This window comes from Eutrigla gurnardus (assembly GCF_963514095.1).
Source record: "Eutrigla gurnardus genome assembly, chromosome: 18".
NCBI lineage: Eukaryota > Metazoa > Chordata > Actinopteri > Perciformes > Triglidae > Eutrigla > Eutrigla gurnardus.
In genome coordinates, this window is record NC_139929.1 from 9,790,364 (window position 1) to 9,814,344 (window position 23,981).

At 43.4% G+C, this 23,981-nt stretch overlaps 1 protein-coding gene and 1 long non-coding RNA gene across 2 annotated transcripts in view; one reads left to right on the forward strand and one right to left on the reverse strand.

Moving 5' to 3' along the window:
- Nucleotides 1-23,981, forward strand: part of LOC311028941 (cadherin-10-like) — a 57,039-nt gene that overhangs the window by 15,045 nt on the left and 18,013 nt on the right. The window contains exons 2-5 of the mRNA XM_084033757.1: nt 5,281-5,666; nt 14,528-14,822; nt 17,981-18,100; nt 22,217-22,384. Of these exons, the coding sequence (XP_083889883.1) occupies nt 5,430-5,666; nt 14,528-14,822; nt 17,981-18,100; nt 22,217-22,384 (820 nt within the window). The 5' untranslated portion in view covers nt 5,281-5,429. The remainder of the gene's footprint in view (nt 1-5,280; nt 5,667-14,527; nt 14,823-17,980; nt 18,101-22,216; nt 22,385-23,981) is intronic.
- On the reverse strand, nt 336-14,143 carry LOC311028943. The gene is made up of 5 exons (XR_014598813.1): nt 13,756-14,143; nt 12,552-12,676; nt 4,396-4,466; nt 3,058-3,508; nt 336-398 (listed from the first exon to the last, which is right to left on the reverse strand). It is a non-coding gene; the product is annotated as an uncharacterized lncRNA (long non-coding RNA).

Genomic DNA, 23,981 nt, shown 5'->3' on the forward strand with positions numbered 1-23,981 from the left:
ATTTGGTGAATATAAAGATTATTTGACTATTCGTTCCATTTTTTACATACAGACGATCTGAGACACTCAGCATGTCTCACAGTGCAGAATTTGATCAGATTAATAGACACAGCCACAGTTTCATAATGAGCTAAAAAAATATAATATAATATAAAAAATATTTTTATACAACAGGACGGGATCCATGAAGTCTGCTCGGGTGAATTCAACTCAGTGGGTCAATGATGGCCGCCCTTTTGCTGAATAGGAAAGGCATCAGGTGAAGGTGACTCTCGGCTGCGCCCGTGAGCTGTACAGCACCCCCACCACCTCCTGCGGTCGTGGACATAGTCGTCGCCGCGCCTCCCTTCTAGGAGTCAAATGGGTGGACTATCCTCATTGTCAGCAGCCCGACCTGTCTTTAAAAACACAGAAAAACTGAATGTGATCGCAGCTGAAATGTTGATAATGATCAGCAAAAAAAACTGTGTGCCCAACAACAACAGAATTTACGGTAGATCAAAGTTGAACCAAGACTAAAAACTGTTATTCTCTTCCAATTCATTGCAGCTAAACTGGGGATTAATACCAAACTTCTGATTGCCTGACGGCTCGTGTTTCTTGACCTATCACACTTCCTCTTAGCGATGTTGCTAAGTCCTCATTGTCATCATTAATCTGAGTAATTAACTTGGTGCCAATAGAAGCCAGTACAGCGAATGAGATCCACATCGTTAGAAACACGTCTCCCTCCATCTTCCTTTTTCAACATCAATTTCAAATATAAAGAGGCAGGCATTTTGTCATAGCCACCGGGATACATGCAGCACCATAGCATTCGTAACCCGCTGTGACATTTTTCAACGTCGCAAAATAAAGCTTTAGCAGACTTACTACTGGTCCCTTGTCAAGAGAATTATCAGGGCAGGGAGCTGTACAATGTGGCTTCCGGGGTATGACAAATGTGGTCAAGGGGCGAGCACTCCTTAGGGACGGCGGAGCCCTCCATACAGTGAGAGCATTAGCTTTCCACGGTGACATTATGAAGAAATCTATTGAAAAGGCCGTCTTCCCAGTGCTGGGGGACTCGAGGTAGAAAGCTTCATGAGTCTACCCCAGAGACCAACTGGTATTTCCAACTATGCTGAAGCCTACAGCAAATCAATAGCTCAAAGTCCCACATGCTCCTCACCAGCGTCAATTAACTAAATTCATAAAGTCGAGTGCACTGGGGGGGGGGGGGGCAAATAAAAAGGGAAATACTAGAGAGAGCACACGGGGAAAAACATCCAGTCATGTAGCAAATTTGGATAGGAAACAGAGCTTCTGCCATGAGAGTTGCAGCTTAGAGAAAGTAGAGAGTGGTGAGAGACTATTTCTCTACGGGTGCTATTAAGAAGCTTGACAGTCCATCTCACTTTCACCTGCCTCCATCAGCACACGCACTGTTGACCCGGGAGTCTCCCCCACCCCTCCCCTACCCGTGCTGAGCCAGGCAGAGGACACATGCAAAGTGACTGGCTTTCAGCGAAAAGCCCAGCGATAATGCATATCAGCTCAGGCCTATGCAAGCAAAGTAGGCAGCAGCAGGGGGATGGGGAGGCTGGAGGGGGGAGTGCGGGGTGTGTGTGTGCTATAAACAGCAGCGCATGAGGGAAATAGAGAAAGAGGGGACCTAACCCCAAGCTTCAACCGCTCGCAATTTGCCTCATAAGGGGAAAGCAGGGCATGCCTTGGCTGCCTCTGGAAGACAGGTAGCGTAATGGATGGGCCGGTCTCCCAGCCTGACTGCTGACGCTGCTCTGACAGGACGTTTCTACCTCTCCCCTGTTTGCCCCTTAGTGTTGTCACGGTAACTACATCTGATTTCTAAAAACTTTCCGTTAGCATCTTCGGGGATATGCTGAAATTCCACTCTTACCATCACATCTAAACAACTACAGGGAAATGTCATTTGTTTAAAGGATAGGAGTAGTCCACTGAGGCAGTTTGAAGTGGGTTTGGCCCAAATCTCCAAAGTCATCCCACAAAGCAGACATGCAATTATCCACTGTCAATACAAAAAAAGCAGCAGATAGAGTGATGCCTTGACAAGTACAGTGGCCGCCAAGACGCTCTACAACGGCCTACAATTTTCCATTGTGAGAATTGTGCTGCAGCTTCAGAACGCATCCCAATCCAACAAATGCAACAATGGAAATCTGCTGAAAATGAAGAAGAATGCAACTAAAGTAAAACAAAACCACATAACTTGGAAAACAAATGCGACAGAAAGACGCTGCAAATCTAGTCTACACAAGGGAAGTTCTCCAGGCCTTTAGGGAGAGCGCTAGATGAAATGGCTTAATTCATGAAAGACTCAGGACAAACATTAAAACGTACGTTTTTATATCTTCTTGACTACACTTTTATTCCTGCTACAAAAACACACTGTTTCTAAGCTATTTCTCTTAATGGAAATGCTTTCGGCTATTGTAGCACGTTTCCCTTGCTGGCGACCGTACAAAGGCAACCTGAACAATTTGCTGTTTTTTCTCTATCAAAACATGGCAAATACTCATTACTTGACCAGACTACTATTAGTCGACTAAAGAACTCTTAGTTGACGAAAACATCCGGTGGACTTACCAACTAAGAGGGGGCAGCCCTGATCTCTATGATGCCGGATTCGGTGCCGTTCTTTGGGATAGGCTCGTAGGAGTGAAAGCATACAACAAGATAGTGAAACTGTCTTTATGAACCTCTGCCAGAACAGACAGAGACAACTCTCCATCATGTTTTGAACTGAATCCTTCTTCACCGCGAACAGCTTGACAAACTGGTGCCGGAGTGAAATATGCAGCTACTGTATTTTGTTTATCGTGCCAACAAAGACACCCAGCTGACATCAAAAGTCCCCTGTACCAAAGTTGCTCTAAAGCTTTCCCAGTCGATGTGGTGAGACATCTGTTTGCATAAAAAAAAAGCTCAGCGGCTGTTTTGTTACGTTGCTTGATGGGTCTTTATTTCTACTGTATCAGATTTTCAGATACTAAACTTATCGCCGGCGTTAAGAAGTCCCGCTCCCCCCTCCGACACCTTTTCTTCTCGCTCCTCTTCTCTTGCTCCACTTCCCTCACTCCCCTCAGTCTGACTTCACTCCTGCATGCAGGTCAGGGTACTTAATTCATGTCCAAAGATGTCGTCTGCTCGTTCCCCCATCATACTGTACGGGGAAAGCCGGCCAGTCTCGCCATACTTTGGGGCTAGACAGCACCCCCCTCCCCACCAGGCTTCTGAGAACATGCGATATGAAGGAGAGTTGCAGACACTCCCCAGCGGACGGCTGATAACCCTCCTACCAAAACCCCAGCCGAGGAAGACTGGCGGCCTGGATATCGGCCAGCCGGGGAGGAATAATGAGAACAAAAGCAGAATACATGGCCTTCTTTCTCATTCTTCCTTCCCCTCCTTCTCCTCCACCTCCGTCCTGCTCTGTTCCTCTTGTTCCATTTCCTTCACACATTTCGCCAGCGCATTCTGCGTTGGCCTTCGGAGGACGGCGGACAGAGAAAAAAAGGAGAGTAGATGTGTGGGAGAAGAAAAAAAAGAGAAATGATTGAGAGCGGAGATATCCCACTGCCCACATCAGGGCCCTTCTCTGTGCTTTTGCAAACAGTCATTTTGTTCAGTATCTTTACACTGATCTTTAGGTAATAAACTGGGGTTGACATTGCCCAGGGTCTCCCATTGGCATTCTGCTGGGTCCGATAACAAAGTGTGCCGAGGCAGATTGTTTAAAAAGATAGGATAGGCGGCTCCACATTGAGCCTTGCACTCTATTAGATGTTGATTCAGGCGGCTTAATGCAGATAAAGTAGCTCAACACATGCCGTACAACATGTAAGCCAATATGTTGATGTGTAATATTCCTAATCGGATATTTATCAGGTTTGGCAGCACTTAGCCTGCCCATCAATCAGTTGACTGACAGTCAACATGCAGGATGTGTGGGTGTGAATGAATGTACATCAGGGATTGTGTGGATGGGAATGTATGGATGTGTGTGCGCGCTGCAGCAGAAAAGTGCACCGCTGTGTTACAGATTTATCTGCTCTCTAGCATGTGTCTTTTTTTGTTTTTACCTCAACTTGATTGCTCAAAATAGAGCCGCTCAATTATGGCAACAGATCACAATCAGGACTACATTGGTCAATATTGAGATCATGATTATTTGCAGGATTACTCATCCTATGTTTAGAAGGAACATTTTGTAGACTACCATTACCATTCATTAGTCTGATGTGCTTGGAGAGCAAATTTCAGAGGCGAGGTCTGTGAAGAACTTTGCTGTCTTGTAAACTATTTAGTGGTTTAGTGAACATTGAATCATAAACGCATTGTTTGTATAGATATGAATGGTGATGCCAGACTTACAGTAGAATGGTAAATGTGGGTTTAAAGATCGGTCAGGTGGGCCTTGTTGGGAGCAGGCAACTCCATCCCTCCTGAAAAGAGGGAAAGAGGGCACAGTGAGGTACGGGTGAGTGATGCTGTAAAGCTCCACCTTCACCCTCGGCCTTTCCAAGCCGATCTAGAGCGGAGGAAATACGCCCGGAGAGTGCCAGCTAACGATGGGGAGGGTTCCCACGAGAGGATCCTTCCACACTGAACGTCTCTCCCTGACCTGCTAAGCAGGCCGAAGGTGCACCGCTGTAAAGGAAAGTCTGCACTGGATTGCTAGAGACAACAACGCAAGACAACAACAAAAATGCCTAATTGTTCGAAGCAAATCATAAGGTTTATTCAATCATGTGTGCATTTTTCTTGGATTTTGCCAATATTGGCACTCGGGGCTGGCTTTATGAAGTTAGTGCTGATGTCAATGATCACCTCAGATCTACCGCTTCATCATATTTTGGATCCAAAGTGGAAACAAAACAAAATGAAAGAAATAAAAAGAACAGCATAGGAAAAATAATATAAAGAAAAGCAAAGGGTTAGAGAGTTTTGTCATTTATTTTTGCGTTTTAATTTCTTGTTCATGGTGTTTATTCATAGTTTACTTATTTTGGGTTTCACTTAATTTGTATGCTTTCATGGATTTTTAGCACAGATCTAGAAATCTCAAGAAGTTTTTATTTTTTATTGTCTCTTCGCTCCCCATCGCCACTTGGTATTGACTCAATTTTATAAGTGCTGCTAAGCCTCCACTGAGTTGGTCTTGACCACAGGTTAGGAAACAAAACAAGAGCTTGAGCAGTAACAAATTGCTGCCTCCCCTCCAAGTATTGACACTGTTTTTCTCTGTAAATGTTCCAGGTGCTGTTTGCCGCCCCGTATGAGTGTGAGGAGCCGTCCCTGCTTCACTTGATTACAGCATGTGGACTGATCCGTTACCCTGACCAAAAACCAGCGGACACAGACCACCAAGAGGTGGGGAGAAGAGAGAAGGTTGTGGTGTTGTGGCCATGGATAGAAGGAAAGTCTGTGTGTTGATGGTGCTGTGGGCTGTGGCCCACCTCAGCTCTCCAGGGTACGGGCTCAGGGCCCTGCGAAGGACTACAGGGGGGCGTAAGGGGTCCACGGGGCTGACGGGACAAGACGCCAACGGAGTGCCGCTCAGGCGCTCCAAACGAGGTTGGATGTGGAACCAGTTCTTTTTGCTGGAGGAGTACATGGGGACGGACATGCAGTATGTCGGAAAGGTAGGTACAGAGCACCTTTTCTCTGCTTTTTCTTTATCAGACTCACAGAGAACCACACCGCCACATCAGCAGTAGAGACTACAGCTGCACACTCAGCAGGGATGGGACCATATAGGGTTTGGGAGTGGATTGTGATAAAAAACAAAATCAAACAAACAATAACTCAATTGTTCTGAATCCTAAAAAATACTGTCTTAACTTAATAAGTGCCATTTTAAGAGATTTAAGTGTATTTATATGATTCGGTATAATGTCGCATCACAATTATTTTGGCCAGGATGACAGTGATTTGTTTTTCCATATCGTCACACTCAACACACAATCTCACATACATGCTGTGTTCTACAAACCCGCTCTCACTGCCAAGGCGTTAAATAACAGCCTGGTTAGTGTTCCTTGGCGTCTGATGCTGACTCTCATTCAGTGTGTGAGCATTTGTATATGATGCATTATGGGAAGAGCAAACAGATGGGATCAAAGAGTGAGATAGTCCACCCAAGGAGAAAGGCAGTCGGGTCAAACAAACAACACAAACACAGGACTTTCATTTAGGAGACTGTTGTTCGTGCCCTGTGTGAAACTAAAAGTAAAGGTTGACATGTTGCCATGTCAGTAAAGGGAATTGTTGGTGTTGATCGTCACATGACTCGTTCTGAAAAGTGAAGCCAATGGTGCCTTAAAGTGCCTTAAACTTGCATTCTCTCTGCTGGCCATCAGGGGGCGAGGCCTCTGGGCTAAAAAAAGAATAGCCTACCTCGAGGATAAGTTATTAATCTGAAACACTAGATTATCATCAAGAGAACCATGCAAGTCTCCCTGTCATGCCAAGCTAAAACGTTGTTGCATGACGTGTAAGAGCGAGCCGTGACGAGTCTATTTTGCGTTCTCATAACGCAACGTGCGGCCCCACCACCAACTATAGTTGAAAAGAAACAGAAGAAACGTGGCACATACAGGAGCTCAAACTTCATCATTAGGACCCCTAGACACACTTGCTACGCTGTTGAGTTGATAATTGATCTCTAAGTGAAGACACCGCAGAAGTGAGCACTCACTGTAAATGACACATGTGAGATATTTGCAACGAGCCACAGCTTCCATCTCACAAATTGTACGTTTTGAACTGCAGGTTCCAGCCTCCTTCCGTCTCTATCCCTCATTCTGTGTGTGTTCCTCGGTGTCTTGTGTTTAATCTTCTGGAATTTGTTTTCCACAAAGCCATTGTCTACGCAACGCGACGTGAACTTGTCACATGCCGACATTTGAAAATGTATATTTATTCCCCATTTATAAAAAAAAACACGTCTCATTATATACTTTCTTGTCAATACATATTCATGAAAACAGCGTGTTTGTCTGTTTTTTTTCTTTATAAATCCTCCCCATCCATCAATCCAAGTGAATGCAAATGTTGCCACGTATTGCCTTATTTGCATATTACTGTCACACACAAAAAATCTCAATTTGTCATGCAACTATTTTGAAAAGTTCAGTTTCTATAATAGAGCCACAGGGGCAAAAGCTACTTGGTGTGGTGCCTTTTTCTGAGTAGCATAATGGATTTGTAGAGCCGGTAATCTTCCCCTACAAACTCAAAGGAGAAGATCTGCTCTTAATGAGATGCTCATCCCGTACACAAGTGTATCATGCTGTCTCTGAGAATACAGCAACCCTGCCATCATCATAGACTAGCCGTGACGTGATACTCCGCTCGGCTGATGCTCATATATCGGACTTCCATCCATCCATCCTCGGGCTTTGTTTGTTGCTGGCTGTCCAATGTGTTTTGTGCTTACTGTCTGCTCTGTGGCGGCTCGCGCCACGTCCATTCCACTCACATCAAGCCGTCCCAAAGCGTCTGTCTCGCCCTAGAGTCAAACACGACTTCCTCCCAAGGTATTATTTGCTCAACAAAACGAAAACACAGCGTCGACCCAGATACCATGGGGGGGGGGGGGCAAATAATGCTTGCTTTACATGCGGCGTAGCGGAAGTCAAGCTATCAGTCTCCTCTTCCAACCTACTGTAATTGAGGAGATTGTGAAGCATCGTTTGCAAGGTCAGGACGACTGAGGAGGAAGAAAGGCTGTTTTGTGTGGCGAGTTCAATGGGGCCTAGTGCTTTGCATTCCTATCGCGTGTCCGCCGAGGATAGAGTCATCCAACCAAATGAGATTCCGCAACATACGTCCTCCCGGAGTGAGGGGTTGACTTTCAGCCCCTGCCTAAAAGGATTACAACACTCGGTAAGATAGGAGGTCGAGCAAATACGACGTAAGAACAAAAAAAAAAGTTGAAAAGAACAAAAAGAGAGAGAGAGAGAGTGAGGGAGAGAGAGAATGAAGATCAGAAGTAAGTACCGAGCGTGATCAAACCACTTTGGCTTCACAGAGTGATGATTGATGTGCAACTCGTCCTTTTAGCTTGTAAAGTGACTAATGGCGAACGAGGAATGGATTATCTGAGTGTGGTACACTTAGAGAGCCAGAGGCTGCGGCCTAAGAGCTCGTCTCCTGAAGACGCCATTAAGGCATCAACCTTCGAGCACCACACTTAATCTTGACTCAGGGCGCTTGTTGTTCCTGCCAAGTGCATGCAGCTGGGAGCCTCCTCCTCATTGTCAGCTCAGCAGCCAGTCGTCATATAGGATTGCGGCACGCTGAGTTTTTATCTGATTGCAATTACTGTTTGTTAATTGCTTGATAAAGTACAAGTGATGAACGAGTCCCCAAACGGGAGTGAGTGGCTTTCGAGTTGAACGTATGACAAAACAACCATCTGTATCCTCAAGTGGAGGCCATAGTCTCACAATGTATTTGGTCTAAAAAAAATAATACAAAAAATTTAAAAAAATCACACACAAAAGGAAAGGTTTTTGTCATTGCGAGTGGCGGCATGGCAACCAGAGAAAACAGTATGGAGTAAAACCACTTTTGTTAGCGGGGAAAAGAATGAATTGGAAATAACACAATGGCAGGTTATTATAAACAAGGGAGCAGCTCTTGACACACAGTAAAAAAAATAGAATGATGAAACTACACTTGAATTACAACATCCCGTCTCCAGTTATTTGGTAAACTCAAATCCCCCCCCCCCCGTTATATTTTCTCATTCTTTCTTTTTTCACAACGGCTTTATCAAGTTGTGAAAGCGCTAACAAATGCAAGTTTAATCTTTCCTGAACAAGCGTAACAAAAGCAATCGGAACAGGAAGGAATTAAGGGAAGCGATCGAGATGAAGGGGAACAGGAGACTCTGGCGGTGTCTTGTTGTGGAGCTGGTTGGCTGCTAATCTTGCTAATCTTGCTGTATTGGCCAATGATTTTTTTGTTCTCCCCTTCCTGCAGGAGAGGGAATCGTATGCTGCCTCTCATTAGCAGGCGAGCTGCATACAGGCCTCGGAGGGCCCAGGCTGTCACTGGGGGAAGAGATTGTTTGTTTATTTCATTATTTCTTACTTTACCAAAGGGCACATATCCACTGAAAATGGTTAATGGCCTGTGGTTTAGGAGTGTTTGTGCTGTACTATCATATCTCATAAAGTATTTACAGCCCTTGATAGGCCCCAGTGGTTCTGGGTCTGCTGGGTAGACTCCTCAACACAGTCCCTCGCAAGTGAGCAATGCTCTCTGCATGTGGAAAAAAAAAAATGTTGTGCATGCGATCGTGCACGCCTGCAACACTAGCCTCCGGTAATGGGATGGAAATCAGAGGAAAGGGGGGGGGAAAGGCAGATGAACCCAGACATAATATTCTTCCCAGTCCTGTATGATTCAGCGGTTGAGGCGACCCGGGGGAAGGACTCAAGCTTCTTATGGCAGCGGAGTGGAAAGGTGCAGGGATTTTATTTGTGTTTGTTTGTAGAGGTTGGGGTGATTCTTTTTTTCTTTTTTTGGTCTCTGTTCATGTTCCCCCTCCATCACCAGCTGCTCACCTTGGCAAAGAGGCAAGGAGTTTGCAATATGGCGCAAGCCTGGGTGTACCCGCACCATGGCAACCCCTGCGGTCTCCAGTGGCGACCTGGAGCACACATTGGCAGTGTTTGTTGATGAGGCGATAAGTTCCTGCTTGTGTGCCGGGAGGGGGCCGACTTCAATTATGCTCTTCGCCTTCACTGCGTGAGCGCTGGCGGAGGGAAGGGTCTGATGAGGTCATGTGGCGACCAGACCGGGCAAACATCTGTCTGACAACAACGCAGGAGCAAAACGATGTCTGAGTGAGATACGTCGACATCGCCACAGCACCTTGCAATTGTTTCCATGCTATTACCTGCCGACTACGGTTTCAAACACCTGTTGGTTTTGTCAGGGTGAGAGTAATTCATTTTCTATCATCAAACAGTCAGAGTTTGTCTCCCCAGTCAAGTAGTTACTTGGCCAAGTTGTGTCCAGATAAGGGGCAAATGACAGCAAAGCAGGGCTGGAATCAGGATGTTGGTTGTACTGCCAAATCCGCCAATATTTCACCATCATTTAATGATATTTTCTCTATTTTTAATCAGCCTACTTAATGGTCTCAAAGATGATATTCAAAAATTTCTACACTACTGTTTGCACTACTAAAAATGCAATGTTACATTAAGTAATTTATTTTTAAATTGAGCTGTAAAACATAATTATTCTTGAAAAAGGAAACTAAAATCTTCCTATGCATGAATATTATTTCAGCGTCTTGCCATTAGTAATACATTTTTTTCAATCATTTTGCAATAATATCTGTATCTTAATAAAATAAAGGACAATCCAAGTTATTGCACAATCAAGACAAATGTAACTGGTGAAAAAAAATATTTTGCACTGTTTTAAATAATGTTGAACATTTTTTATTATGTTACAAATAGTTTATTTATAATATATTTATTTATTTAAATAATTTGTTTGTGTGTCATTGTACACATTGTAAATAACTACTTGGGTTTCTTAAAATCACCCAAATTGCAACCAGAACCAAGACTGAGGACTTGACCTCGGCTACGGCCCTGCAGCCAAGTGAATACAAGCTGTTGAGAAATGGCTGTAATTAAAAGATAACATGCTGAAAATTATGCAAGCAAAAAAACACAAGATGTCAGATGTCCACAAGAGAGAAATATATGTTAACTGACATTTTCACCTTCAAGTCTCTGCAGCTCAGACCACATATCTCAAGTTTACACATCAACAGACATTTGATCGGCTATTTTTGTGCACAGTCTGAGGCTACCATCTGGCTACATAGAAGGCAGCCAGTTCCCGACAGGCCAGGACACAGGGCCTTAAAGGCTAACTGGCTAATTGCCCTAAGCAGCCCATTTCCAGTGCCATCTTTTTGGCCTAACTCGAGTGAAGCACAAATGGCGGCCAGACCGAATCTGCGCTAACATTTGCTGCACTTGAAGCTGATTAATTTCACAAACAAAGACGGCTCACTGCTAAGTTCTCATGCACAGATGTCTGATGAGTACCACTTCACTTCTCAGCACACTTCAAACTGGAAGCATGTAGGCATAGAAAAAAGAAATGTCTTCTACTGTGCAAAAAAAAAAAAGCAATCCATTGGAAATAGGATGGTATCACTCTAACGCTAATTGAATGGAAGGTTTTGAAACATACAGCATGTCATTGATGTTAGAATGGTTTGAGTGCATGCTCAATAGTTCTCTTCATAGTTGATTCACAGTTACAAAGACATCTTTTGCTAGTCATTTCTTAGAAACGTAAGAACGTTTCCAATGTTTCCAATGCAACTCTGAGATCGAGTGCAGTCACTTCCCTTGATGCTTTTCCACTCAAGAAACAGTCACTGCTGTTTAGAAAATGACTTTAAAACATTTACTTTCTGTTGCAAACAGTTTGTTTTCACAACTGAAGACTGTTTCACTTTTTTTCAAAGGAGGAATAGTAATAGTTTTTGTAAATAGGTTTAAGGAAGTTAGATGAAAAGATTAATATCGTGTCTATACAGTAAATATGAGGCTACAACAAGCTGCCTGTTAGCTTAAGTTAGCAACAAGAGTGGAAAAGTGGGTGTTAAATGAAACACCAAGAAATGCTCCCCAAAAAGCTGTGATTGTTGGTACACACCACCGCTTCAGCCCAGCCCTTAAGGGTTCTACATGAAACCCTTTGAATCTAAAAGAGTGAAAAAAGAAAAAGCCCTGGGTGGGTTCTTGTTAGCACCCTAAGAAGGTGAAAAGGTTATGTATAGAACCTCCAAAGAGGGTTCTGTGTGGAACATTTTATTTTTCAGATGGTTGGTTCCTAGGTAGAGCCCTGTGATAGGGTTCCATGTGGACCCTTTACCGAAGGTTCTATTAGGACTATGAGGACAAGCAATGGAACCTATTTGTGTGATGCTCACTTATTAACAGTTATTTGTTTCATCCATGAGAAAACTGAAGTGAAAAAACAGCAAATTTATGCTAAGCTAAGCTAACCAGCTTGTAATCACGAGGCAGCGTTTTCTCATCAAGTCTATGCTTATTCCAACATATTTCACAAAATGTCAAACATTTATGAAAATATCTTTTAGGCCACTATTATATAAAGAAATGACTTGATGAGATGCATATTTTTTTTTTCCAGTGTCCTCTGCCTTTACAAAAAAAAGACCAGAAATCACAGTGTCCATGAACATAGCGTCATGCTCTCTGCCTTTTTTTTACGATTTGGTACCATAGGAGGGCAAAGGACAAAAGGGAAGCTATTGATGTGCCAGAGCTTCTTGGTGACCATACTGAATGCACATGTGGCTTTCTTCTCTCCCCCCTGTGACAGTTTAATTGTATTTTCGATATAAATTGATCAAAGGGCCATTGTGAATGCACGTTGGGCTGCCACATTGATTTCAGGGAGAGGTTTTTTTCCCTCTTAATTTGAGGAGAAGGGCTGCAGTAAATTCTTCTTACCAGCAAGGTGGGCAACTGGGAGGGACGGGGTCACAGCAGCGGGCCCTGGAGTTCGATACTCCGAGCTGCCTCATAATATCCTTCAGGGGGGCGAGGAGGAAACTCTTCTGAACCACACGATTTCTCTGTTTCCAAAGAAATGACAGTCAACACAGCATATGTCACACTGTCTATCTCCCATCTCGGCCGAAAGGAGAGGACTCAACGGTTATTAACTGAATTGTTGTGCTGGCAGAGATAGGCAGCTTGATACACAATCATAGAAAAGAACATTGCGGCTATAACAGTGGGGGAAAGATAATAATGTTGAAGTGGATTGTTTTCAGCCAAGTGAGTTGCTGTTGGAGGCACGTACTGTAAAGCAGAATAGAAAACAAATAAAATTCTGCAGAACGTTCTCCTGGCTTGGTTAGACAGAGGGAATACGAATAAGAAGGACCCCCCCCCCCCAAAAAAAAAAATTAAAACAGTCATTTTTTTTCCCACCAGCATTCAAGCAGGCGAACAAAATAGTGTTAAAGATGCTAATCCTCAAAGCTGTTCGTCTCGCATGTGCCAGCTTTGCCCTGATATAACAGCATGAATTAGTAAAGCTTCCGAGCACCTGGGATGAAAAGCTTTTTTAATATATGATGAGAAGGGAGACTTTGCAGCGCACTCCCACGTGACCCGGCTGCCGCGCACAATAGCCCCACCCCCCCTTAGTCCGTCCGTCCGCCCGGGGGCAGAGACGAGAACGTGGACACAACAACATCTCAAAAGGACAATGTGCATTCCGGCTGTCAAAAATCAAAAACGTGGCAGCTCACTCAAGTTAATGAGGTCTCAACCCGGCGGACCACAGAATCACGTACCGGTGCCCACTCATCGGCGTAAACATTCAGGTAGCGTTTGCCTCAGTTTGTACTCTGTGAACACGTGCCCTTCTTTTTGCCCTTTACCCCCCCTCCCCCGCAATTATTACCATGTCCTTGGGTATTAAAGAGGGGGGAAAGGGAAGTAGGCAGGGGAAGCAGTGGGAGGGGAAACGACTGGACAAGCTTTTGATGAGTTCTCTGAGATAAATATGTTGGGGGGATTTGGCGGTGGAATTAAAATGTCAGCGCATGCTAAGCTGCTGTTCATGCAAAAAAAAAAAATTAAATAAAAATTAAACAGGCGATAGAGAGGGAGAGAGCAAATGATAATGAGAAACTCCGCAGACAAGTGGACTCTGGTGGTCCTCTGGCATGTTGGTCATGTTGCTGATCCATCAGGGATTGGCAGGCAGCAGACGTGATCCTGCTGGTACTTCACAGACTTTGAACCGCCGGCATTCTGTTTTACAGCACTGTGAAAATGCCACCGTGGGGGCCTGTGATAAAAAAAAAAAGCACGTTGACAACCTGCGTGCCAGTGAACGCAACATTTTTAAAACGCTCCGGCTCTTTTTTCTTTTCTTGTTGGCAGGTTGTGAGTTTCACAGAGACGAGGTGAAGCCACGGGAAAATATGTATCGGTGTGACGTGATGACAGTTCACTGAAAGATGATATGAATCCAGCTAAATAACATCAAACACACTTATCAAAGCTGTCAGTGTTCCCTTGCAAGGGTCCTGATTGGTCAGATCACTGATATGTGCACGGTGTTTCAGAAATACTTAAGTGGAAAACTGTTAGTTTGAAATTTGATTTGCTTGACACCCTCGGTATAAAGTGCTTATTGTCGGGATGTTTTTTATTGTTGTTGCCGTGCACTTTTCAGAGATCACCTGTCAATCAAAGAGTGCATCCAGCCATGTGATGTTTTTTTTCTTGGACTCACTCTGGCTATTTCTGCTCGTGCCAACTATAGTTCCCGGGAAAGAGCGAGCTGACTGTCTATAACAATTAGCAATAGAGAGCCGAAAAGTGGACATTTCTTAAAATGGAAATGCCATAAACAATTGTTTGGTGCTGCAGGGATCCACCTTTTTCTTTTTTTTTTTTGCCCACAGCTTCACTCGGATTCCGATCGAGGAGACGGAAGCGTGAGGTACGTCCTCACAGGGGAGGGAGCCGGGTCCCTCTTCAAGATAGACGAGAAGTCGGGGGACATCCACGCCACCAAGAGGCTGGACCGGGAGGAGAAGGCCTACTACGTCCTCCACGCCAAAGCCGTCAACCGCTTCACCAACGAGGCACTCGAGGGTCAGTCTGAGTTCGTCATCAAGATCCACGACATCAATGACAACGAGCCTCGGTTCACCAAGGACCCGTACATGGCCAGAGTCCCTGAAATGTCTGAGATCGGTGAGTTCCTGCCGTAAATCCCTCATGTTGCGTGTACTATAGGGCTGTGAGGTATTCATTATCATCATTCATTTTCTCAAAGGTGTCCTGATAGGCAAGGCGAGTTCATTTCTATACATCTCAGCAACAAGGCAATGCAAAGTGCCTTACATAAAAGGTCCAAGGACAAAGTGCCAATGAAAGAAATTCATAAAATGGTCACATTAAAGTGCAATTAACACCAAGCATTAAAAATCCAGCAGAATAGAAAATGAAACAAGCTAAAATCGAATAAGACACGTACAGAAATACAAGAATAATAGTCACACTGCAGTGTAAGACATTATTCGATAAAAGTCAGCGGCCAACAGAAAAGTCTTCAGCCTTGATTTAAAAGAAGTGAGAGTTGCAGTTTTCTTGGACTTTGTTCCTGAAAAATGAACTGTTTTGACTCTGGTGACAGAAAGCAGAACTGACCCAGCAGCAGTGTCGCTGTCCAATCGATCTTTTAGGGAGACTTGTAAAGACGCCATTACAGTGGCCGAGGCTATTGAAGATAAATGCATGTACAAGTTTCAAATCCTGCTGGGACGCAAGGCCTTTAATCCTGGATATACTTTCAAAGTGATAGCAGGCTGACTTTGTAATTGTCTTCATGTGGCTGCTGGAATATATACAGATACAAAAGATTTTGTTGATTCGAAGCAAACTGAAAGTAAAAATTACTGAAGCGCCATGGCCTTTAGCAGCAGAAATCCCAACCATCTGCTGATTCTGTGAAATGAAATCTCTGGAACAAAAGATAGAAAGTGCACCTTGAGTTGAGTGGATTTTTTCTTTTGTCATATGAATCATTTTTATGATTTTAAATGCATTTTCCGACAAAAATAATTAGTGCTGTGCATCTATTTTCAACCACATTACACATACGTTTTCATGTCACCTTCTAATGCAGTATAAGAGATGGTTTTACTAATGTGTTTGTCTAAGCTTTGATTAATGATGAATAATTGAATACATACTTAAATATTACATAAGATTATTTGAGTAGCAACTTGTATGTTGATTTATTTTGGTTTTTTTGTATTTGTTTAGACTTTTCAAATATATTACTATACAATCTAATACAATAATAGCATAAATAAATAACAATGCAGATCAGTAATTAACTAATGAAAATTATAACACATAAAACATTTGTATGAAAGCAAATTCTACATTTGTGTGTCTGCACTAGGCAAAGAGAGGTGCATGTAGAAATGTAAAACCACATTTATTGATCATAAAACACACAAAAATTGAGTGTTTACACAGCTGAAGGTGTCTGATTGTGTGTGTGTAAGCAGCTGGATTAAAAGGCTTATGATTAAAATAGGATAGAGATGTTTTCTAAAATGCCAGTCTTACCGGATCAATGGGACTTTATCAATCATAAGAATGATGCAGACTCAACAAAGAGGGCCCGACTAATTAAATGAGACTAGGAGCTGTTTTATGACCAGAGAATAAACAAGGTAAAGCGTCTCTGTGACGGTTACAGCACTGGTGCAGATAATCTTTTAAATACAGTTTTGTATCTTATTAAAACAGTATTTAATTGAATTACCAGAATGTTCGACTGTGTCTTCACAGTGAATAATCGCGGCTTCCACTTCTGCAGAGCCAGTTTCTGAGACGGCACCATTTCATTTTTTTTTTCACCCCGTATTATCATTCAGCACCAAATTAAACTTTAATTCACCGTGCACTTTGGCTCAAGCTCTTAGTCTAAAAGTACATAGTGGCCTCATGAATATAGATAAACAATATAAAAAGACTCCTAATCAATACTTGCATGAAAACATGGTTTGAACTCTCTGTTCTGCTGCTGCTGCAGCCGCCGAGCTTCGGGGACTGAGGGACATCGGTCTTGCAGCTCAGACATGTGACAGAGTTGTCACTTGGTTCAGCAACCCCAAGAGAGAGGCCAGCACTTATCTAAGGGCAGCACGGGTGCCCATGGCAACAACCGAGGTGTGATGTCACCGCTTGGCAGAGCATGTGTTCACGAGTGACTGCGTTGAGACACTGCCCCTTTAAATGTGACATACACTTTGAGTTTCATTATAGTCCCACGGCTCTGACATTCTTCTCTCGGACTCTCGCGACTTTGAGGATTGAACGATGACAGCCGAGGTAATTTAGTCACGCTTATTCCTGACCTGCGTTGTCAGAAGATTCTTTTTTCTCAAAAGCTTTAAGTCGCCGATGAGATGGCTGATGTGGATCAGTGATATTTTCGAAAAGCCGTCATGTCAGAAAAAGCCTCTTTGAGTCTAATTCCCTAGTTAAAGGTATTAGTGATCAAGGTTCGGTGAACTTGCTCAGGAATCGTCAGGAACTGTCACTTACACCAAATCAGACAGCCGTGGTCTTTCTCTCTCTCTCTTTCTCTGCTTCTTTTGGTCCCGCCTTTTTTTTCTTCTTTCTTTTCTCGCCATCCTTCATCCATACGAAGGACATTGATTTTAAAAGAAGGAAACTCTCCTCTCGGCCCTTACAGATCATAGCTGACATCAAATTAGAGAAGTTTCTCGGGGTCGTTAACCCATTGTATCGCACAATTCTATATTTATACCACTTTGCCATTAAATATTTCTACTCAATTAATTTTCTTCTGCATGTAATGAGGCAATACTTGGCCCCGCAAGGCGCCATTTGGGAGGTAGCACTTGGCTAACCGTTTCCCTTTGTTCCGCTGAAATAGGGCTTCAGCCTCTCTGGAAGAGAAAATGGATCACAGTCGTTCGTCTGCGATCAGATATTTGGCTTCTTAGACACTCCAGATCTTTGGATACACTAATAGGCTTCTTGGGGTTTGCAAAGAGCCGGTATCGGTGCCGCTTGTATGCTTAGAGAGAGATATGCTTAGAAAAATACATTAGGACTTATCGATTACTCGCAAAAATCAATCATGTATAAGGGTATAAGTGGCCGAGGATAAAGATTGCTTTGGGTAATGCAAAGGGACAGAAATCATCAGTCACATTCTGCATGAGCGTGATTAGAAGAGGATCCGACACCTCATCAGAAGGTGCATCAGCTTGACCAATTATCCAGCAGGCAATTTTCAGCAGTATTGAAAAGTTGATCTAAATCATTGTCATGAATCTTCTTCTTCTCCCCCCTCTCCCCCGCAGGCACTTCTGTCATCCAGGTGACAGCCACGGACGCAGACGACGCCACGTATGGAAACAGCGCCAGGGTGGTGTACAGCATCCTGGAGGGGCAGCCATACTTCTCTGTGGACCCAGAAACCGGTCAGTGTCATGTAGCTGCTTTGTATTCACGCCTCCATATGCCAATCAAGTGAACTCCAACTTCTTTTCAAGACCTTTCTAGAAATGATTGTTTCTATCTTGCTTCATGAGAATCAAGTAATTCTAAATATCATTCGATGACGATGATTCGATGATGATTAAATGCATTTGAATTAATTTAGTTTGGGAGCAAGTAAAATATTATCCTATTATTGTTATATTTCTTAGAATATTTAGAGTCAAATAGCCCTTAAAGGGTATGCTTTAGGGCGTGGCTCCCTTGTGATTGACAGGTTAGTACCACGCTACCATGCTACAAATGCTATTAGCCACTAAGATTACATTAATGCTTAGCTGTAAACTTGACCTTGAATTATGGAAGCTAACTTCAAACCAGAAAGCAGATGATGATGAGCCAGAACCAGTAAGAAGCAGTCGTTTTGTTGCTTCATTGTTGTTGTCATTTAAGTCAAATCATGATGCTTTTACTAAACCCTATCCAGTAGTCGTGTTGCATAAACCTAACTTTGATGTTTTGTAGCATTTTTTGTTTTTGTTTTTGTTCCAAATCTTTGGACCCACAATTGGGTATGGAAAGAATATGTTTCCCTGGAAACACATTTGAGAATGCAGTTTAGTTGTTTTGGAACATAATTTGCACAGGAGACAGGATGTCAAAAGACAGGGGCTCCTTTGTTCATTTTGCACCAAAATGTAGCACCCAAGGAAAATGTGCCACCGAAAAGACAAAGATTATATTGTCTCCACACAAGGCATGTAGTCTCAATAGACTAGAATGTATGCCTTTACACTATGCACATTTCTTCAGTGGAAAAAATCTCTCATCCTTCTGCCCTAACAAGGCTGCTTGCCATTGCACTCTCCACCTACACATGTAACCCACAAGTTTACAGCCTTTACGCTCGGAGGTGGTCATTCTGGGAAGGAAAAACATAACAAATCACTAACTGAAGCGGAAATAGAGGAAGAGGCAAACTGAGCTTCACCACGAGAGGAAATTAAAACAATTTATCATGAAATAACGCCTGGAATGCCTTTAACAGAACCAAAAATACCAGCGTGCCTCTTGTCGCTGGCTGATGTGGCGGAGGAGGGAGGGTGGGAGAGCACGGGGGAGGATTTGTAGTCAAGAGAGTGGCAATTCACCAAACCCCACCCCCTAAAAAAAAAAAATTCTAGCCGCTTGCTAGTTTTAATCATTAATGTGCGCTTTGGAACACGTCCCGCTCGTGTCTTTTTTCGCTTAAACAAAAGGGAAACGATAAAGAAAAAAAAAATCCATTTGCAGATTAGCAGAGGGATTAACAGTAATATGGTTTATCCCACATGTGGTATGTAAGCTGACATCCCCTCTTACACAAAGACATGCCTGGACATCGCATTATAAGCAGGATTTGTTTCCTCTCCTCCTCTGTATGTGTGTGTGCATTGTAGTCATTAAGCAGTAACAAAGGTAGACAGATATATAGAGCGAGAGTGATGCCGTAAAGCGGCTATACGTTTGCTTGCTCTATTCAGCGATCGGTAAATTGCACATCGTTAGGATGAAGAGAAAAGTTTTGTGCCTGCTTCTTCTTTTTTTTCTTCTTTCTTCTCCCCCACGTTATGAATGAGAGGGAGCAAAGTTGGAGGGCCACAGCCGGTCTGATCTGAGGCTGAGTGATGCGCCTCATGCGTCAGCCTTCTCCTCCTCCCTCATTGTTTGATACGCAGCGAATCATCCATTCAGCCTGGAAGTGATGACGTTTGTCAAAGCCGTTTATTTAGGGTGAAATTGATGTTTTTTCATCTTCATTCTTCCTCTCCCGTCTGCCTCTCTGCCTCCACCTGCTTCTTCTTTTTTTTTTTTGTTGTTGCTTCAAATAAAAATAAAAAAAACATGTAATAGCAGACAGGATTTAAGACCAGCTCTAATGGGAGACAGAGCGCACCTTTTGAATGTGCTGCCAATTACAGCTTCACTCAGTCTCCGTCCCGAACCAGAGATCTAACGAGTCAGAGCGGCAGAAGTAAGCAACCGCACAACACTTGAAAGGCTGAAGATTAACATAGTCTTAATTCCAAAGGGGAGATAAATGATGCGTAGGCGGGTGTTGCGCATGGAAAGAAATTAAAGGGATACGCTGTGTGTTTTTTTTTAGATTGGCCCTTTGGTCCACTTACGAGTTAAATCACAGGAACACAGACACCGGGATGTACTCCTGTGCGACCGCCGAGCTCCATGCAGCCGCCCCGTACTCAGCGAGAGGACTGACCTTTCACTGATAAAATGTTCTTAGTGGTTTAATTATCTGGCCTGTAGATGCATAAATCTTCAAAAAATGGAACATCATTAATTCAACTACAGCTGATGCAGACAGGCTTATTTATAGGCTACAGTGATCTTTAGATCTGTGCGGGCCACCTGTGGAAAATTATTAGATTCGTTTTATATCACATGGCATGGTTGCACAGCTTTAAAGATGTTTTAGAGCTACATATTTATGGCTCCGTTCGTTTCCTATATACGATGGTTACATCATAGCTGCATACACATATACACTATTTTCATGATCACTTTACCCGTAGAGGGGTCAGGAGATCTTTGGGGGAGATATCAGGTCAACAGTAGGTGACACATAGGTGGTGTAAGGTGTACGCCATCTGAAAGCTGTGTGCAAAATGTTAAAAGTGTTTTAATCTTTTTACATAGAATGTGTCAGTGTAAATGGCTCAGAACATCTTGATAGAAGGATATGATCTTAGCCTGACTTAGCGTTGCTACAGCCTCTTAAAGAGAGCGATGTCGGCTGGGTCTCAGAGGGTTCTGTTTATTCATTATTACTTTATCATTTAGTCTTAAGTTATTAAAAGGTTATTTTTTCATGCAGAAATGAACACAAATCCCTAGTTGTAGCTTCTCCATTGTAAATAAGTGCTGCTTTTCTTTCTTATACATCGTAAACTGAGTTTCTTTGGGTTTTGGTCCGACAAAAGAAGACATTTTTTAAAAAAAACCTTCGACTCCAGGGAAACTAGGATGGACATTTTTTAAATTATAAAACATAGTGACTAGCTGTTTCTATGCTACACTGTATATTAGTTTATTGTTCACATTGATAATGCATTCATCTTTATTTACAGCCTATTCACTTCACTGCTGTGAGCACCTTGTGGTTATATTATGAACTACGTTTTGTTGCAGGGGTATTTACTGCAGTGCTGATGAAGATGAATCTAATGCAAAGTAATAATTTAGAGCGCTATTGTGTATTACAGTTTGAGTGAATGACTTTCAAAACTACTGCAGCTCTACAATGTAAAATAACTGATGAAGTGCATCATTTAAGCTCAGCAGTTGTCTTTGTTTTACCTTAAAATAAAAAAAATCCCAGATATTTTTAAATGAGGTAGGTTTAAAGGGACATTTACACATTTCCGCTGCTGCAAAAAAAGAGACGTTGTTGGCAGTAGAAGGGTCAACAAGGTCACAAGGCCCTCTTGTGCTGAGCACACCTCAGTAAAATGTTTTCAGTGAAGAGTAAAAGGTTTAAATGAGCCATCAGAGTCGCTGCCTCTCAGCGAATAAACACACTTCAGAGTTTTAGTTCTGTGCTGAAATTTTCATCAAGGTCAGATTTAAACATTGTCGATTAAACACTGATTGATTCTGAGCTAGATTTGCAGCTAATGATTATTTTCATTATCAATTTGTCTGCTGATTATCTTCTTGATTAGTCGATTATGGATTTTAAATGTGAAGTGGCAAAAAATTGTGAAAAATCACAGTATAATTTCACAAAGTCAGGGATCTTGATCGTCAGTTCACAACCTGAATATATTCAGTAATATGACAAAAAGAAAAACCTGAATATTTTCAAATTTTATGTAATGGCATTTTGGCTCAAAAATGAAACATATTTGCTAATATATCTTTTGTTGACCAACATCTTTAAAAAAAATGCCCTGTGAGTCTAGAGATTGTAAAGCCCTCTAAAACAAAGCTGGGATTCTGGGCTGCATACATTCTCTTGACTTGACTGGGCCGATAAATAACCAGATGGGCGTTCCATCCAAATGAACTCTCCCCCATAAATCTGTGCTTATTCTCCTCAGGCCTGATCAAGACAGCCCTTCCTGGCATGGACCGCGAAGTCAAGGAAAACTACCAGGTTGTGATCCAGGCTAAGGACATGGCTGGACAGATGGGCGGCCTCTCCGGCACCACGACGGTCAGCATCACCCTCTCTGACGTGAACGACAACCCGCCGCGCTTCACCAAGAGTGAGTACACACACATACACACACACACACACACACACACACACACACACACACACACACACACACACACACACATAGTGACCAGTACTCAGCCCATGAAATCCACTTGTCAGTGTGAGCTGGTGCCAGGCAGGCAACCCCCATCTGGTGTGAGTTTCAAAATGAATTTGGATTATTGCAGGGAGCTCTGGGTTTTGTGCGACTAAGGCGGGCCTCTTAAAGGCAGCGAATAATTAAATATAGAGCCATATGATGGAGCAAGGGGTCCTGTAAAGTGCATCAGATCAGCCCTGTAATCCCTATTAAATGAAGAGAGTACATTCAATGGGTTTTATCTCCCCTACTCTTCCCTTCTCTTTGTCTATCCCATGCTATTAAGTCTTTCTTCTGCTGCCTTTTACTCCATAAAACCGATGTTCTCAATTTAGTGCTTGAACTGTCCTTGGCGTGCCCCCCCCCTTTTTGTGTCCCCTCACACTCATCAATCATCAATCCTCTCCTTTTATACTCACTTTCAGTCTCACACATTGTCTCCCTTCGTTCTCTCCCCCTCCTCCTCCCACCCGTCTCACTTCCTGTCGTGCATCTGGTAAACGGCAGCCAGATCAGATTGACAGATTACTGGTGTCGTTGCGTTTCCCCCCTTAGTAACAGAAAGCGCCGACTGTGCAGTGGGGGCGACGCGCGTGCACGAGCGCGAGGCGAACACGCGACCGCAGAACTCCCGCCGTCCCCGCCATTTATCACTCCCCTTTTCCCCACCAGCTTGGGGGGGTGGAAGGGTGTGGGGGAGGGAGAGGGGGGGGGGGGGGGGGTGCAGATGCTGTCAACTCAGCCCCTCCACCAATGAATGAACAGTGCAAGGAGGGAGGGAGATGGATACGACCAGGATGGAGGAGGTGACAGGAGGGGAAGATAGAGGAAGAAAGAAGAAGAGTGATGCAGGCGACAGAAAGACAGCCTGTGATGGAGGGAGGGAGGGAGGAGAAAGGGGGGGTGGACAGAGGGGAAGATTGAAAGAGGGAGAAAGAGGGAGAGATATTGTAATGGGACACCCAGAGGAGGTGGAGTGTCGGCAAGCGATATCATTGTTGTCTGCCGGAGTGATGCCTCTTCTTTTCCACCCAATGCTAAATACCTGTTAGCCTAGTTAAACCTCCTCGTAGTGAGTCGCTTTCAGTGTGTGTGTGTGTGTGTGTGTGTGTGTGTGTGTGTGGAGGCAAGTGTCAGCGTCACAGAGACCTGCCGACTCAGGCGTTGCCAAAACACTGTCAGCATGTTTTATTAGTGTGTCAGTGCTGTTTGTCTCCGCAGGCTGTGTGTATATCACGCCCGCTCCCTCCCGCCATCCAGCTATTTATTTAAGCATACGAGATGCAGCTGGGGCCTCTGCAGCCGACAGGCAGCCATCAATTTATCCCCCCCTCAAACCAGGAAATCATCCTGCAAAATGTAAAAAAAAAAAAAAAAAGAAGAAGAGGATGCAATTAATTGTTGTTGAACAAATTGGCCCAGAATTTATGTTACATCCTAAACTTGTGAGCAGTGAGTCAATAGCGCTTGTAGCAACTTCCTGTGAAAGGCCAAATGTCTGTTT